General features: G+C 42.3%; 1 protein-coding gene across 1 annotated transcript; it reads left to right on the top strand.

Moving 5' to 3' along the window:
• Positions 1 to 5079: 5079 nt before the first annotated feature.
• LOC138199341 (ankyrin repeat and SAM domain-containing protein 6-like) lies at positions 5080 to 16206 on the top strand. Its single transcript, XM_069151374.1, has 18 exons — positions 5080 to 5655; positions 6622 to 6840; positions 6942 to 7143; positions 7471 to 7621; positions 8424 to 8468; positions 8606 to 8810; positions 9047 to 9153; positions 10128 to 10279; positions 10539 to 10776; positions 10976 to 11025; positions 11965 to 12159; positions 12255 to 12417; positions 12546 to 12760; positions 12901 to 13093; positions 13251 to 13318; positions 13572 to 13688; positions 13965 to 14061; positions 14176 to 16206. The coding sequence occupies exons 1-18, from the start codon at positions 5327 to 5329 to the stop codon at positions 14223 to 14225; spliced, it is 2796 nt and encodes a 931-aa protein (XP_069007475.1). The 5' UTR covers positions 5080 to 5326; the 3' UTR covers positions 14226 to 16206.
• The last annotated feature ends 730 nt before the right edge of the window (positions 16207 to 16936 follow it).

Here is a 16936-nt window from a genome sequence, read left to right as displayed (position 1 = left end):
GTGAAACAGTGAGGAAGTGGAGTGGAGTCTGACTTAATGTCCAGTCAGACATGAGCTCACATCCTTGAAAAGGTGGTGCTGGAAGCTCGGATGACAAAGTGACGACTGTAGTTCTGACTTGCTCTCGGACGGTACTTTGAAGCAACTGCGTGACATTTTGGGATATATGCTTATTCAGAAGATTGATGCCACTGTCATGTCTGTTTGCTAAATACGAAACTACCACTAACAGCAGATTAGCTTCGCTTACGCCCTGAAAATATCTAGTCCAGTACATAGTCCTGATCCTTACCTTGGCGCCGTCTTCTGTCAGGTGGCCTCCTTTTTCTATGCGGTAATCCTCCAGATCCATGCAGGGGACTGGTCTTTCCATCACCAGGATGAGCTCCTCGTCCAGATCAAAACAGTCAAGCAGAGCGATGGCAGCAGATTTCCCGCATGTTTTAGCTCCGCCTGTTGCTTTTTCCATGAGGGCCACTTCCTCAGGGATCAGATACTGTTTTCCTTTTTGGACCTAAAGGTAATAAAAGCATCCCAATTCATGAATTAGAAAAGAAATCCTCGGTTAAATGAAAAATGATGACCGTGTAACCGAAACCGTGAACACCTACCATTTTGATGTAGAAAACATTTTCTGTTTGAATGTGTTTCATGGCAACCTGCAGGACAAATAACAAGTATTTTACTCTGAGCATTGTGTGTGTGTGTGTGTGTGTGTGTGTGTGTGTGTGTGTGTGTGTGTGTGTGTGTGTGTTTGGGGACAAAGAGTGAGATAAAGAAACTTACTGGTACATTGTCTGTTCTACGGTAGCCTGAATACACGGACCCATATGCACCTTCACCAATCTGGCAAACCTCCTGATACATTTCTTCAAATTCATCTACAGAGAGAGAGATACATTTATAATTATTAGCAACATTTCAAATAGAGATTCTGATGAGAAAATAAATGCCACTCTCACGTCTACCAACAACGTGTGAAGCTGTCTGTCAGCCGAGCTTAGAGGAGCCTCGTCATTGGAGGTGCCGGTAGGTGGATGTTATTAACTTTAGACAGAGACAGGCCAGCTATCTGTTTCTAGTCATTGTGTGAAGCGAAGCTCATCAGCTGCTGGTTGAAACTTCATATATGTGGTAGAGACATGAGGTGGTATATATCTTCTCATCTAATTCTTGGCAAGAAAGTAAATAATCACATTCCTAAAATTGTCGGACTATTCCTTCAACCTTGACGACGACCCTAACTTTCTTTCACTCCATCTGCTCACCTCGGCTTGTTTTTATTAGGAAGGGGAAGTCGTACTGGGCCTCTTCGTCAGAGCTGTGTCTCGGGCTCTCAGACGTCTTTGGGGTCTCATCTGAGTTGGTGCCCCTCTCGCTGCTGCTGGTGTCCTTGGTGTCACTCATCTCTGTCCTTGGGCTTCCTTCAGCAGCATCAGCCCTCTGATTTCTGCCCTGTACACTGGCTCCCTCTGCTACCACACTGCAGGAAGAGCTGCTGTAAAGGTCACTGTCAACCCTCAACCTTTTCTTGAGGCACTCTCCACAAGCGTCCGCCTTCCGCTTGCTGCCCCAGACACTTGCATCTTCCTGTTGCACATTGGTGGAGGAACCAATGTTGGTGTCTCTGTCACTCCTCAACCTTTTGTCATCTGAAGTCGCCTTCTTTTTCCCCCCTTGCGCTGTGCCATCCTCTGTCGTGTTGTAGCTGGATTTATTAACATTGGATTCATTATCTAAATGAAGGGAAACACAGTGAAATACCTGTTTGTTGACAGCAGCAAAATGAAATTTGTAATTGTGTAAAATGGCCATTCTGCCAACTTACTACTTTTAAACGTAGCATAGCATGGGTTTATTCTTTTAATGGTTTGTGTTATGAATGTTTCATATGGTCGGTGTCAGTGGCACATACTGATCCTACTGGTATCCGTTTTCTAACACACATGCCGCTTGGTGAAGAGTGGTTTGTTGTTGAATTATGTCCCTGTTCACAAACAGTTTGTACCGCTGGAATACGAGCAGCATACCAAAGTTGTAAACTCGTCAACTCCAACTATCGGTCACAGAAAACTATAAGAGTCTTGTTGGATTTCATTTATAATGTGTTACACATGAGAAGCTAACCTCAGCTAACATAGGCATGACAAACGTTCGCCTACAGAGAGGCTGCATGCCAAGATGGCAGCCATCCAAGACAACGTGAAATATAGATAATAGAAGTCGTGATGCTACATTTAAAAGCATTTAAGTAAAAAAGAGCAATAAAATGATGAATGACCTCCAAGTAGCTCAAACACAATTCTCTCTTGTCCAGTGTTTCCAGTGGGAATAGGGAACTCTGTGTGTAGAGCCATGTAATTGATCCAAATCAATTTGTTTATAGTTGCAAAAAAAAAGTTTTTTTTCGCATGTGTTTGTGATTCAATAAATAGTTTCGCTTCAGCAGTAAAACTGAAAAAAAAAAAAAACAAAGCAAAAAAGTCTGTGACTGAAACCAACAAAACTGTAAACTATAACTTGTTTTAAATCCTGCTCATTTTAATATCAGCTCATGTTTTCATTTATTCATTTGTTTTTTTCACTGCAAATCGGACAAATTAGTTCTGAAACTCTCTTTTGTGTTTTTATTAAAAATACAGAAACACGTGGAAAAACGTGACTCACTGAGTCCGAGTCACTGACCATCCCACCATTGTGCCAGGACGTCGTACTTACTTCTATGTTTCTCTTCTGCAGAGTTCCTGTGTTCCATGTTGTTCAAACGAAGTTTCAACGTAATGATACGAGAAGAGATATCGATAATCTGTTGTCACTTGTAGAGTGTGTGTAACTCTCTTGAGTGTGCGTGGCTGTTCTGAGGTGAACTCGTCTTCTGTGTGCTGTTACAACGATCTTAGAATGTTCCACTCTAACATCACAGTAGTGACATCACAATGACGCCAGACTTCAAAGCACTTCACTAAACCTCCACAGAATTCTACAGGCACATGATTTTAATACATATTACCAAATACTGTAAATGTGATGAAGACAGGACGGCCTGCTGCAGTGAACTAGGGCGGCACGGTGGTGCAGTGGTTAGCACTGTCACCTCACAGCAAAAAGGTTCCGGGTTCGAATCCGGTCCTGGGCCTTTCTGTGCGGAGTTTGCATGTTCTCCCTGTGCTTGCGTGTGTTCTCTCCGGGTTCTCCGGCTTCCTCCCATCGTCCAAAAACATGCACCTCAGGTCAGGTTACCTGGCGCCGCGCTAGTGGCAGCCTGTTGCAGCAGCTCCCCCCTGAGAGCCCCCCTGCTGTAGTGAAGAAATTTCCCCTCGGGGATTAATAAAGCGTATAAAATCAAAAACTACTTCAGATCTACATTATTACGAGGACAAAATACATTTTTAATTAAACTTTTCATTCTGTTTGTGCTTTTTGTGTTTACTTGGCTATTACACCGTATGAATCACTTCCTGCCTGGATAAAGGTACAACAGGCTTCAGTGTTTACAGAGGGGCATAAGACACCTTGAAGTACAACACACTCAGTGAACAAAAAAATAGAAAGGCCTTTACAATCTAATCCAATCCAATACAACAGCCCTGCAAGGTACACAACATCCATGAAGATCCTCTGAGTTTGTGTTGACAGAGAGATGTGCTACTTTTACTTTGTTCGGTCTTACTGCGGTGACAAATGGAGAGTCGGATTTGTAGTTTTAATGTTCACGTTTACTTTACAAGAAACATCTCTGTGAGGCTCCAACAGTCACTTTTTAAATGTAACATTTGATTCTTGATAATTAATCTTGTTAAATGGTTGAATATCCTGAAACGTTTCCTTATTTATGTAAAGCACATTATCACATGATATTGGTTTAATGTAAAACTGTAATAATCATTTGCTGAGTAGGAACACAAACTACATCGTCAAGCTCAAATTACATTTTATTTTTATTAAAACCAAGATAAAAACACGAAATGTTCTTACAAAGCTGCTTACGATAAAACCATAGAAACATGTAACATGGTTAATATCTGACATGGTCAGACATGGCTGTGACGACTAATTTTCCCCACTGTGGGATTAATAAAGTCTAAAGTCTAAATCTAAGCTTTGATAATTGCAATAGTTTACTCACTCAATGTATTTATACACAGTATAGTGTGTATTAATCTTGCCAGGCTCCACAGCCAGTCTGGCCAACTCGGTTAAATAAGGACAGCTGTAATGTAAACGATGCAAAGGATTATTGTTCGTAAAAGGGAATAACGATGATACCCAGAGTTTGTGGATTATATCGTTGGTCCCTTGTAGCAGTTTTCATGTTATCCACTGTTTAACATCATTTAAAAAAAAACAAAAAACGACTCTTCTGTGAATTAGCATGATAGATTAGGATGAGTAGTTTTTGTACAGGTCATACAGCCCTCACCCACTTACATTTTAGAAAGTTACATAATACTACAACCCCGTTTCCATAAAAGTTGGAAGGCTGTGTAAAATGTAAATAAAAACTAAATGCGATTATTTGCACCGATTTCCCTTATTTGTCCTGGTGATTTCAAATGTGTTACTAATATCCTTCCCTACACAGCAGCTCCAATTCTGATTTTTTTTTTTTTCAATAAAACATTTGATTTACCTAAAAAAAAAAAACACGTCTCATTTTCAAAATCATAGGTCGGTAAAATATTTCCTTGGGTGCGTTTCCTCAGTTGTCTGTCTCATCTCCATTATCCCTGATTGCCCTCGTAACACCAAGGGTGTAGTACATCTGATGGCAAACTGGGCTGCACCATGTCACGGCAGATGTAACACAAAACATCCAGTCAAAACTTTCCGGATAAATCAAATATAAATACAAATATAAAACTACACAAACTTGCATTTGCAATGAGTAATTGTGATAATCTTTTGACATTTTTTCTAAGGTTGATGTCGGTTGGCGAAATACATACGTGTTAATTTTAATAAAAGATGGAAAAACCTCAACGTGTTGATAAATGATCCGACTTTTATTTTGAAAGTTGGAAGCGGAAGTCTTGTTGTGAGTGTGTACACGGTGGTGAGCTTCCCGGACAAGTAACGGAACCGGGCAGTGCCGGCTGGTTGCCAGAAAACTTTTTGAGTCGAAAAGCTGTGACTAAAAGTGGAGACTTTAAAAGAGTTCCTGAGGGTAGTGTTGGAGAGGACCTGAAGACGGACCTTTGTTTTGCTGTGCGTCATGTTTTTAAAACACAGGCCGTCGCCAAATGACAGAGGAAAAGTTCTGGACTGTTTCCGTCGATGAAAGAAACCTCAGTTGGACGGAGGAGAAACGGAACATTTAAATGAAGACATGAATTTCGGTGTCCCCGCGAATTCGCTGCTGCTTTTACGCGCCTGCGACGAGGGGGACTATGAAGCGGCCCGGGGTATCCTGGAGCCCGGAGCCCCGAGAGAGTCCGGGCGGCAGAGCAGGCTGCGGTCCGAAGCGGGTTCGGAGTGTAACGCCGCGGACATGTTGTCTCTGGTGCCGGTGGACTGCACCGACGAGGAGGGCAACACCGGCCTGCAGTTCGCCTCGGCCAGCGGCCACGAGAACCTGGTCCGGTTTTTGCTCCGAAAGGGGGCCTCGGTGGACAGCCGCAACAACTACGGCTGGACCCCGCTGATGCAGGCTGCGAGGTGGGGCTCGTTGCACTACTTTCTACGAGTTACACCAGACTCCGTGTAAAAAAAAAAAATGGGGCTATTTCATCTGTCATTTAATGTCTTTACAAGACAGAATATGAATTTTCAAATGCCCCTACTCATTTCGTCGGATAGAAAACACATTTTAATGAGAAAAAACAAAAAACTGTCGCTTGGTTTGATTGTTTTTCCATCATAAATCTTTTCTATCATAAAACTTTTGCAGCCTTATATTGGAAGCAGGCACCATATGATTACTTTAAAATTAAGACTGCGTTGTATTTGTGCTGGATTGTGTGTGTGTGTGTGTGTAAATCTTCACTTGACAGCTTCCACTTTCTTGCATTAAGTTTGGTGGAGCCACATGTCCATTAACATTCTGTTCATTTCTATCAGAGATCACATTGCTAAAGTTTCATGGAGCCAACAGGAGTTAAATTAATGTTGACTTAACCACAAAATCTCAGTGTCAGTGCCGTAAAACTTTGGCGAACGACCTCAGATAAATGTAAGATATTGCAAAATTAAGACGAGCCTTTACTGATCTTCAGGAAATTTCAATCAGTTGAACATTATTGTAGTTTTCATCTTAGTGCTGACTCAACAATCAATAGGGATGCAGGATAGTATTGGCACATCATTATTATCATTATTTCTTAAAAGGAAATGTGACGTGAACTATAACATCTGCCAATGTGCCATCATGATAAGAGTTGACATGTCAGGAAAGACAAGAAAAAACACGTCCATTTATTGACAATTAGTCAAAAATGTTGGAAAAAAAATGACAGTAAAGAAGCTGATGTGTCTGTGACCATGCCGGCTTTACACACTTTTAGCTGGTTCATCTGAAGGAAGAGTATCCTAGTGCATCTGTATCTGTCATAGTTGATGAACTGTGATGCTTAAAGCTCCACTTCCTCTTTCACTCTCTGTCTTCTCTCTTAATTCTCCGCTCAGGTTTGGTCACCTGACTGTCGCTCACATCCTTTTGGAGAACGGGGCAGAGATTAACGGCCGGAACCGGCTGGGTGCGAGCGTCCTGACTATGGCAGCTCGTGGGGGACACGCTCATGTAGTCAAGCTACTTCTGGAGAGCGGGGCCTATGTCGATGACTACGATCATCTGGCGGTCGCTGCAGAGGCCGTCTCCAATGGCAACAACAACAACAGCTGCAGGTTTGTTTTTCCACAGAAAGACTTTGAATGACATCTTCAGTCTGACAGGGTGCTTAATCGTCACGTGAGAAACCTATTTGACTTTTTTTTTTCCCCCACAGTGCTGCTGGTTTTGGAGCTGGTGAAGGATGTCCCGTAGGAGGGAGCGGCAGAGAATTCATGGACATCACAGCCCTGATGGTGGCGTCCCAGCATGGTCATGAGGCCAGTGTGCGCCTGCTGCTGGAGTGGGGCTCTGATGTCAACTTTTCCCAGAAAACCACCGGCTGGGGACCACTGATGGTGGCCACCCTCAGTGGAAAGGTGGGGCCAATGGATGGAAATATATTTGGATAACACATTTTGTATATTGTGGGTGTCATGTGCCTCTTGAACGTCACATATTTTACACTTTTATAGTGTTTTATTTGCAGCCTCGATATCTTGAAGAAGATATTTTTGTGGTTTGTCTTCTCTGGAGCTTCTTTCTGGGATTCAAAGAAATGGCTGTTTTTTGTCTGTGTCTTTAAGGCATTTTTAAATCAACAACCACCCCCCCCCCACCACCCCATTGACTTGAATGCAACTTTGTGACATCATCAGCCCAGCCTACAGATACAGGCATATATGATATCTGTGTGTGTTTCAAAGGTGGCTGTGGCTCAGCAGCTGGTGGAGCGTGGAGCTGACCCAGACCGACTCAATGTTCTGTCCAAGACAGCATTTGAACTCGCCATGCAGCTAAAACAGAGAGACATCAAGGCCTATCTGGACTCCATCACCACTGTTCGACCCCAGACGGGTACTGTAGGACTTCTCTTTGATTTCAAACCTGCTTAATTGAGGTTAGGGTTGATGATGAGTACAGTTTGATGATGATGATGAAGTACAGTTTTACAATGTCACAATGTCATTTAAAAACAGGAAACAAGTTGGTTCCACACAACTACAATATATAAACAGTTTACAGCTGAATGAATATACTACACAAAAATCAAATAATATCACAGCAAGATGAGATACTGTTTAACAATGAATGTGATAAAGGTGAGAACCATCATATGTTTCAGCTGTAAATATTTAATTTACTCATTAATTCTGAGAGTGCATGACATTTTTTTTTTTTTTTAATCATTTTTGACTTTTATTTTGGAGAAAAACACTTCTTATGTTTTAACAGGACAACTTGGCACATTCTGTGTGTGTTGTCACAACAAGACTAGATGTATGCCAGATGTATGCTTTCACTGCAGTTCACACTGCAGTGAAAGCGAAGCCAACAGTCGGGGCTCTCGGCCTCTTTGATGTTGAATAGCTCCTCTCACCAGTGTTTTAGCTTTTAGCTCAGTTTACCGACACGTTGATGCAGTTTTCTTTTCAAAGCTCTGATCGTGGCATTAAATAACAAGAAAACCTTTGACTAGAGATCACTTGTGGTTGTATTGTTAGACACCAAATCAGACCCCCCCCCCACACACACACATACACACACACACACACACACACACACCGACTGACAATGCCGGGCCACGTGGACTCTTGCCAAGTAGAGCTGTATTTTCAGAGTATCACAGAACTTTTTTCTTTTCTCCGTTTCTTCACAGATGACGACAGAAGAAGACCAGATGTGTTCAGTGCTCTCAAATTGGGTGAGTTCATTTAAATAGATAAACCAAAACTGTGAGGAAATTAGGTTTTTGTTGTAATATTATATTTTAGAAATGGTGAGTCAAGTCCATTTTTTTGCATATTTATGTGGCCATATATGTGCGTCATGTTGATTCAGGAAATTCCCAGCTCGTCAAAGAGATCCTGGAGGAGGATCCTGCTCAGGTGAATTCATCCAATCAGGAGGGAGCGTCGCCTCTCATGATGGCAGCAGTGAGCGGTCAGTTAGAGGTGGTGCAGCTGATGGTGGACAAGAACGCCGACATCGACAAACAAGACGGTGTCCACGGGTGGACCGCTTTAATGCAGGCCACTTATCACGGGTCAGTTGCAGCTGCTGGTTTAGTTTTGTCAGAGATTTTATAAGGAGTTCGTTGGTTATTATATTTAATTGAATAAAATCAACATGTTGATTTAATAGGGTTCAATTTCAGGGCGATAAAAAGTGAAAACTTGATGGTATTTAAAGGCGTTTGACTTGATATAGTTGTACATTTAGTGTGTATGTCATCACTCTTTTCCTACTTTCTTCTTTTTTCTCTCTCCCGACTTCTTCCAGCAATAAAGACATCGTGAAGTACCTGCTGAGTCAAGGGGCTGAGGTCAACCTACGAGCAAAGAATGGATACACAGCCTTTGATTTAGTTATGCTGCTCAACGATCCAGGTAGTTCTCACTATTATCACTCTGTTTGACAACACTTAGGGAAAAACTTCTTAATATACAGTAGTAAATTGCAGGATTAATACAATTGAACTTCAATCATTTGTGGTTAATAACAGGTACCTATTACATAAAGACTTAAGTCTGAGATACAGGGCAGAGGTAGTGAGTTCTCATATCAACCAATCAAAATTCAGAAGCATATTTTTCCAAAATATACATTAAATATTAAGACTAAAAATCGACAGATGTTATACTTTTAGCCTGAAAGATATATCAGCCGGTCGATTTTTGGCCCATCACAGATATCTAGATATTGACATGTATGTTAGCAGATATTCACAACTTTTTCTTATAGAACATAATACTGTGAAAGATGCTCCATTAATTAATAACCAACAGACCAACAGATAAAATGGCACCTAATTTGATAATCAGTTAGTAGTTTCTTTTTTTTAAATGAAAAATACCGGATTTCACTGGTGTTCCCTTCTCAGATGTCATCATTGTCTCAAGGTCTTTAATGTCACCAGGAGTAAATGATAAACTTAGTTTTTTGGACTGTTGTTTGGACAAAACAAGCTATTTATACATGTCAACTTGTGATTGGCATCTGCTACTATTTTCTGAATTTCACAAATCAAACCAAAAAAACATTAATGTGGAAAATAATGAAGAGGTTAATTGAAAAGGATCAGCCTTATTAAATTGTCACATTTAAAATTTTTGTAGTCACAAGTTATTGCATAATGTGGCTTGTCATGGTAAAATGGTATTCTTTTTATGCTTGTTTCAGTGTTTGTAATGTGTTATGAGCAATATCTGCCCACATAATCAACTGAAATCATATTCTAACTATGTGTTGACTCGTTATCTTTTTAAGGCCGTCTCTACCGGTTTCCATGATGTTTGATTGAATTTTATTCTCTCAGTGATTCCTACTCTGTTTTCCTTGTGTCTGGTCTGGATTTTGTCAGACACAGAGCTGGTGCGTCTGCTGGCGTCCGTGTGTATGCAAGTCGACAAAGACAAGTCCAAACACCGCGGCAGAGCTTTAATGAGTCGCTCCAAAAGCCGGCAGTCCCTCAACAACGTCCCCGTGCCGCCTGATGACAAGGGAGGCCTCAAGGTAAAGAAGTGACGTCCTGTTTTGATTCAGCACGCATGCACTCACTCACTCACTCACTCACTCACTCACTCACTCACTCACTCACAACTACACTATTACTTGAGGCCCTCATTTGCTGCCTGTTGAGAAAAGTTGTTGTTCAGTTTCTTATTGTTCACTTCACATCGCAGATGTTATCCATGATGTCATGATAATTACATCATGGATAATTAAGCAACATTTTTATGGATAAGATCTTTACGTCATTCCCCTCTTCCAGTCGTGGTGGAGCAGGATGTCAAATCGCTTCCGGCGGCTTAAGTTGACTCACACCCTGAGGCACGGCCTGTCGTCCAGTCGCCTGGCTCCATTTCCCGACGATGCTGAAACTTCATTGGACGCCACAATGAAGGCCAGCAGGAAGCCCGCTGCTGCATCTAACGGGGCCGTGGCACCGACTCCTGCCCTGGGAGGAAATGACATCAGCACCGCCTGGGCCGTCAAGACCAAAGACGCTGGTGAGCCGTAGTGATAACAGAATTAATTGCCATATGCACATTGATGACATCAGATGTTTATTTAAAATATAGTTGAGCATTTGTCCATGTTGGTCCTTGAATTCAGTAACATACAGAAGCTTCCTATAGAGACTCGTATGCTTTAACACTGGATGTGGACAAAGCTCTTTGTAAATGTGATGTGTTCTCCTTTTCTCAGGTCATTGCAGAGCGTCCTCAGAAAAGGAGGACTTTCTAATAACCACAATGGTAGGAGCTGTTGGTTTCAAGTAAACTACATTGATTGAACGATTGTCTTAGCTTGGCCTGCATTGTAATTTAAATCAATTATCTTTCACAGCCTCAGAGAGTTATCATCCATCGTGAAATGAAATGAAAAACTTGTTCTTTTGCCTCAAGTGTTTTTGATGTTTGTCTTTTATCTACAAATCTACGGGGGCCAATCAAAAAGCTCCAAGACTGCTGCTGTTGTGCTTGAACGGGATGCAACACAGTATGAGCAGTGGTCCGTTCGTATCTATTTCATCATAGTATTTTCTATTTCATCATCAGCATGAGCAGAGAGCAGACATCAAGATTTTCTGTCAAACTCTGGAAATCCACAAAATGCTTCACAAAATCTACAGCAATGAAACAAATGTCTCTGGGAGGTATTTTGAGTGGCTTTTGCATTTCAAGTGGGGCACAACGTCACTGTCTGAGACAGAAAAAGGCCCATCAGGTCAGAAGGCAACCAGGAGGTTTTTGTTTTTTTTACATTGGCAGGATTGTGCTCCGTGAATTCATCCTCCAGGGTCAGACTTTTAATACTGAGTCATACTGTTGATGTTCTCTGGCGTCTGAGGGAAAACATTCATGTTCCAGTTGTCACAAAAACATGTGTAATTCGGGTGCTGATGTTGATGAGGTGACGTAACTTGAAATACTTACTGAAGTTATTGCTTCGTGTGCATCACGGTGCTGAGCTTTGTTTGTGAGCAAGAGAAACTTTTTGAATGTCCCTCGTATATAGTGCATAATGTGGCGGTAAAGAAAATGTTAAAACTAGTTATTTTAAGTCAGAAACATAACTGGTTTGATGTGTAGGTTTAGACTTTGTACTTTTAATAAGTTGTGTATGAATAAATTAGGATTGTGGTTATTGCTGTATGAGTGCTGCTCCTATACTGTGTTTTGTATCTCCGTTAGCTGAGAAGTGGTGCACCCCTCACCCGGCTGCCAAATGACAAGCTGAAAGCAGTGATTCCTCCTTTCTTACCTCCGTCCAACTTCGAGCCGTGGAACTCGGACCGCTCCCGCCTGCTAAAAGAGGGGAAGAGCGAAGCGCCCCGCCTGCCCATGCCACCACAAAGGAAGCTAAACAGCAGTGGAAACTCCGATATTGTGAGTGTGAGGGAGAAGGGGTGTGTGTTCAAGTTGATGTCGGTGTCCTAGCGATCCTTATGCTATCCTCTCTGCCTCGCTCCTTTATTTAACAGACGTCCATCAGTCGTGTGGTGAGCAGGTCCATCAAGTTTCCTAGCATCCCCAAGGGTCCATCTTCATCCTCTCCTTCCAACTCTGGTCACTACCACTCCCCCCACTCCTCTGGGGGCTCAAATGGAGTAGCAGGGCTCAACCGGGACTCTCACAACCGTTCAGGTTCACAAAAAAAATCCCACACAAAAACAATACAAACGCTAGCAACTACATTGTCAAGAAAACATATGATATATGCATTATACAGCAGCCACAAAACACAATCTGCTCTTGTCTCTTCCCGACACCAGGGGGCAGTGCAGACAGTGTTCTCTCCCAGATCGCAGCCCAACGTAAAAGAGCCGCTGGTCTGATAGAAGTAAAGGCTCACGCTCCAGAGAAACAGCCCAGCCAGACGCAGAGCCAGCCCCCAGCTTCAGGACCAGGCCTGCCCCCCCCTGACATCAGCCTCCCTGACATCCACTCCCACCCCAGCCTGGTTGCCCCCGACATTCACTCCAGACGGGTCTGTAATACGATTACTTCGACATTACTGTCAGCAATGTTTCTTTATGATCTTCATAAAACAGCCAAAGATGAAAAAGAACCTCTTATCCTATCAATGAACCGGTGCTACTCTCCATCCTCGTTTGTTGTTCTTTGTAGAAGATGGAGTTGAAAAAGAGACCCCAGTCAGGTAACTCCTCCACCTCCAAGAGCACATCGCCCACTCTCACACCGTCTCCTTCCCCAACGCCCAAGCTTCCTACCGGGCCGGGAGACTCTCTGTCCTCAGCCTCTTCGCATCCACGCTCCAAGAGCAGCGGAGGCTCCAGCAGTGGAACCATCACAGATGAAGGTGACGCCACATTGTATTAAGCATCAACTCAAATCATCAAGGAAAGATAATCAACACTGTGAAATACAAAATTCTAGTGGAATTGTAAACTAAATCACAAACTAAAGCTGGTTGCAAATGTGAGCGCCAGGCTGAACCTTGTTTTTGTCTGTTTCAGATGAACTGTCAAGTATTTTGAAGAAACTGTCCCTTGAGAAGTACCAGCCTATATTTGAGGAACAGGAGGTAATTTATTTATTTGTATTCAAAATGAGAAGAAAACATTTTCCTTCACCTATAAAGTCAGATTTTCCCTTTTTTTGAGTCATGGGTTTTCAAAATGAAGGACACTGTTTTCCCATCAATGCTTTAGTGAATTGCAGTGTCTGAAAGGACTTCATGGATCGGACGGATCTGCACTTATATTAAGCAGAAAAGTATTTGTGATTACTTGATTTGACGTGTTTCATAGAGTGTGTTTCTCTTTTTTCTTCTGCAGGTGGACATGGAGGCATTCCTGACTCTAACAGATGGAGACCTGAAGGAGCTGGGCATTAAAACAGACGGACCCAGACAGCAGATCTTAGCTGCCATATCAGAGCTCAATGCTGGAAAGGTGCATTTGGTTCAACATACTGTAAATGGTTATGCATATAATAATTGTTCCCTTAGCGTGTTTCAGTGCTTAATTTATAGTCTTTCAGCTTCAGTTTCTTTACAGTATAATCTAACACTATCATATTAATTATTATTGGAATTATTTAAACATGGATGGTAATTGCTAAAAGGAGCATTTTATATCAGAGGGACACAATGTATTAAAATATTGGAAGAGCGTTTTCAGCATCTTTGCATGAAAAGATATATAACAGTCGTTGTTGGCTGTCATCAGGGTCGAGAGAGGCAGATTCTCCAAGAGACCATCCATAACTTCCAGTCTTCCTTTGGGAGCAGCGCCAGTAACCCGAGGCAACCAGGACAGCCCCGCTGTAAGTGTCAACTATTAAAACCATGCGTGAACTTTCTACAAATGTTTCCATCTGGGTTTCCAGCAAAGACAACATCTTAATATGTTTGTCTTTCTCTCCACCTTTCTTCATCAGCTCCAACAAGTTGGATGAGACACCAGGTTCGCTCCTCCAGCAAGCGGTAACCCAACAGCCCACCAGGAAGTACGATAAAGGTACTTAGAGTAAGAGCAAAATGCTGGTGACTCGCTGCCAAATAATATGGAGCCTCCTGAACGCCAGTGTCCCAAACTACTAGAGGTCTCAGTGCGAGAGGACACTGTAGCTAAACGACCAACCAGGCCCTGTTAAACTGCCTTTATAGGACCCTCCTGGAACAAACTGCTGTAAAGTATCCCTCTGATGGATTTTAAAGCAGGGGAGATGTGACAGGGCTGGCTGAGTTCACTGCCCTGCTGCTTTTAACAAAGCACATGATGTGTGACAAATGGTACTTTTTGCCGTGTTAATGCAGTCGCCAGATCTACTGCTGATGCAGCACGGGGGTTAAACAGAGAGAGCCGGGAGTGCTGAAAGACAAGAACCTCAGATACGCAGCCGAGAGAGGGAGATTGAGCCATTAGAGATATTTACTTTATCTCAATAAATGTCAGAGGCAGCAAATGTATTGTAAAAGTGGTAAATTTAGTCAAGAGAAAAGAAGACAGACATTATGTGTTCACCATGAAACAGGTGGCTGTTTTCCAAATCGCAGTGAGTACACTTACATGTGCAGCAACCAACAGTGACATCATCCATTGGTTTGTACACGGCCGTTATGAAGCCTTGGATTTTGGCCGGCGCCATCTTGCTTGTTCGGAGCGGTTTGGAGCCGGATGGGACCATATTTGGACGAGCTGGGGGAGGAGCGAGCGGTGGATCTGACTCTATCTGATTGGAAACCTGCTGACACTACGCCCCGCCCACCAATAGCTGTAACCTGGCTGCACCACAGGCCTGTTAATCAAACAGACACGCCCCTAAAAATCTCAACTTTTTGGAGCATATTTTCTAATTAGTGACGGGATTATTTTCAAATGGACCACCACAAAACTAATAAGAAGGACTGACTTTGGCTAACGGAACCAAAATAACTCATGGAAAATATTTATTGACTTTTATGAGACTAGTTGAATGGGAGTCTATGGAACTGGAGTTTTTTTTGGAGCCGACCTCTAGTGGCACTCGGTGGTATCGCAGCTTCAGGCACTTCCCCATCAGCCTCGTTTTTCAGACCCACCGGCCTCGTCCACTTTTATTTACAGTCTATGTTTGTACTCGATTTTCAACAGGGTCTCAATTTGCACATTTCTGCACTTAACAAAAATAATCGGAACGTTTGAATTCATCACCTGCCAACATATCTGCCAGCTTTGATTTTTTTTTTTACCGTAAATGATTTGATGTTTTTCGTGTTTCACGCATTCCATGAACAAACTGATGACTTCTGTCCAACAACAGTATGGTGGTACTCAGTGAAAATAAACACTGTTCGTTGTTCCACAACAGCGGCATCTTCCCCTGCATTCGCAGTTCGAAAATACTTTTAAGTCGGTGGTCCCTTCTTTTCCGCTACACAGACATAATGGTGACTGCCGAGTGTGAAAAGTGTCCAACATTGCATACTCAGTTTGTGGGCCGTTTGAATTCACCACCCAGGTACTCATAGTTGCATGTTTCTATACTTGACGGTCTAAATGCACTTATGCACTCAACATACAAGGTGTTCATATGTAGGTACGCAATTTAAAACACAGCATGTGATTCAGACCTTAAAGTGAAACCAGTATATTTCAACCCTGACACTATTTTCCCGTCATTTTGGTGTCAAAGTGGGGACAATAACTTTTGAAATCGGTCCAGTATTGAGCGAGAGCGTTTCAGTTCTCAGCTGTGAAACAAACTGTATTGTAATACTTTGGTGCAATCGCTCTCCATCAATGTACTTCCACTAAAAGTTATTGTTTTTGGCTCTAACAGTCTCAGATTCTTAATGTGTCTGACAACATTATGGAAAATATCCCTAACCTGAAACAAAGGCCTCGCTCAACTTTTTCTCAACAGAGTAACTTTAACTGACAACATTACCTGCAGTCTGTCTGCAGCAACTCTTGAAACAGCTAAGCTGGGGGGGGGGGGGGGGGGGGGTTCGGGAGAAAGTGCTTTGTCGTACGCCAGCAGTGACAATCAAAATGGTCACTGCGTGGTCTCCACAGTGCAGTGCATTGACAGGAGTGTTGGCATCCATTTACAGCCTGTTTCACAGCTGCCAACTGAAGCAACCCGAAATGATGGTCAGGGCTGAAAAATACCAAAGCTTCCCTTTAAGGTAGATGCTGAGTCAGAAGGTGCACGGATGAGGGGAGCAAACAGAGAACAGGACATTAGCCAGGCTGTTTTTTTGTCTTCCAGTCTGGACTGTTTTTACTGGTGTGTTTATGTCTTGAATCCACAAACCACTATGTACACAGATGATTTTTTTTTTTTTTTTTTTTTTTAGCAAAGACTGTGCTGTCATGAATAAATAAACATTATGATGATGTAATAACAAAAATGTTTTTTTTTTTTTTTTACTGTTTAATATCTTATTTGACTCGAGATGAGAAAACTTTGGGGAAAACATTTTGGAAGCGTTTTATGGGGCGTATAAAGAGGTGCACTGAGCGTTACTTTCCACTCTCTGTTGCTATATATTTGCAATATCATTAAAATATCAGGTACATATGATTCAGGTCTTAAATCCAAATGATGGCTTGTGGCTTTGGGATTGTCCACTCGAATACGAGATTGGCCGGATGTCATTTCCTCTTTAGTCATGTGGAGTCTGAGAAACATCAATAGGATGATGAATTGAATC

This window comes from Embiotoca jacksoni, unplaced genomic scaffold, assembly GCF_022577435.1.
Source record: "Embiotoca jacksoni isolate LCO1_2020_lvr unplaced genomic scaffold, fEmbJac1.0.p SCAF_17, whole genome shotgun sequence".
Lineage (NCBI taxonomy): Eukaryota > Metazoa > Chordata > Actinopteri > Embiotocidae > Embiotoca > Embiotoca jacksoni.
This window is presented reverse-complemented; position numbering and strand designations above follow the sequence as displayed.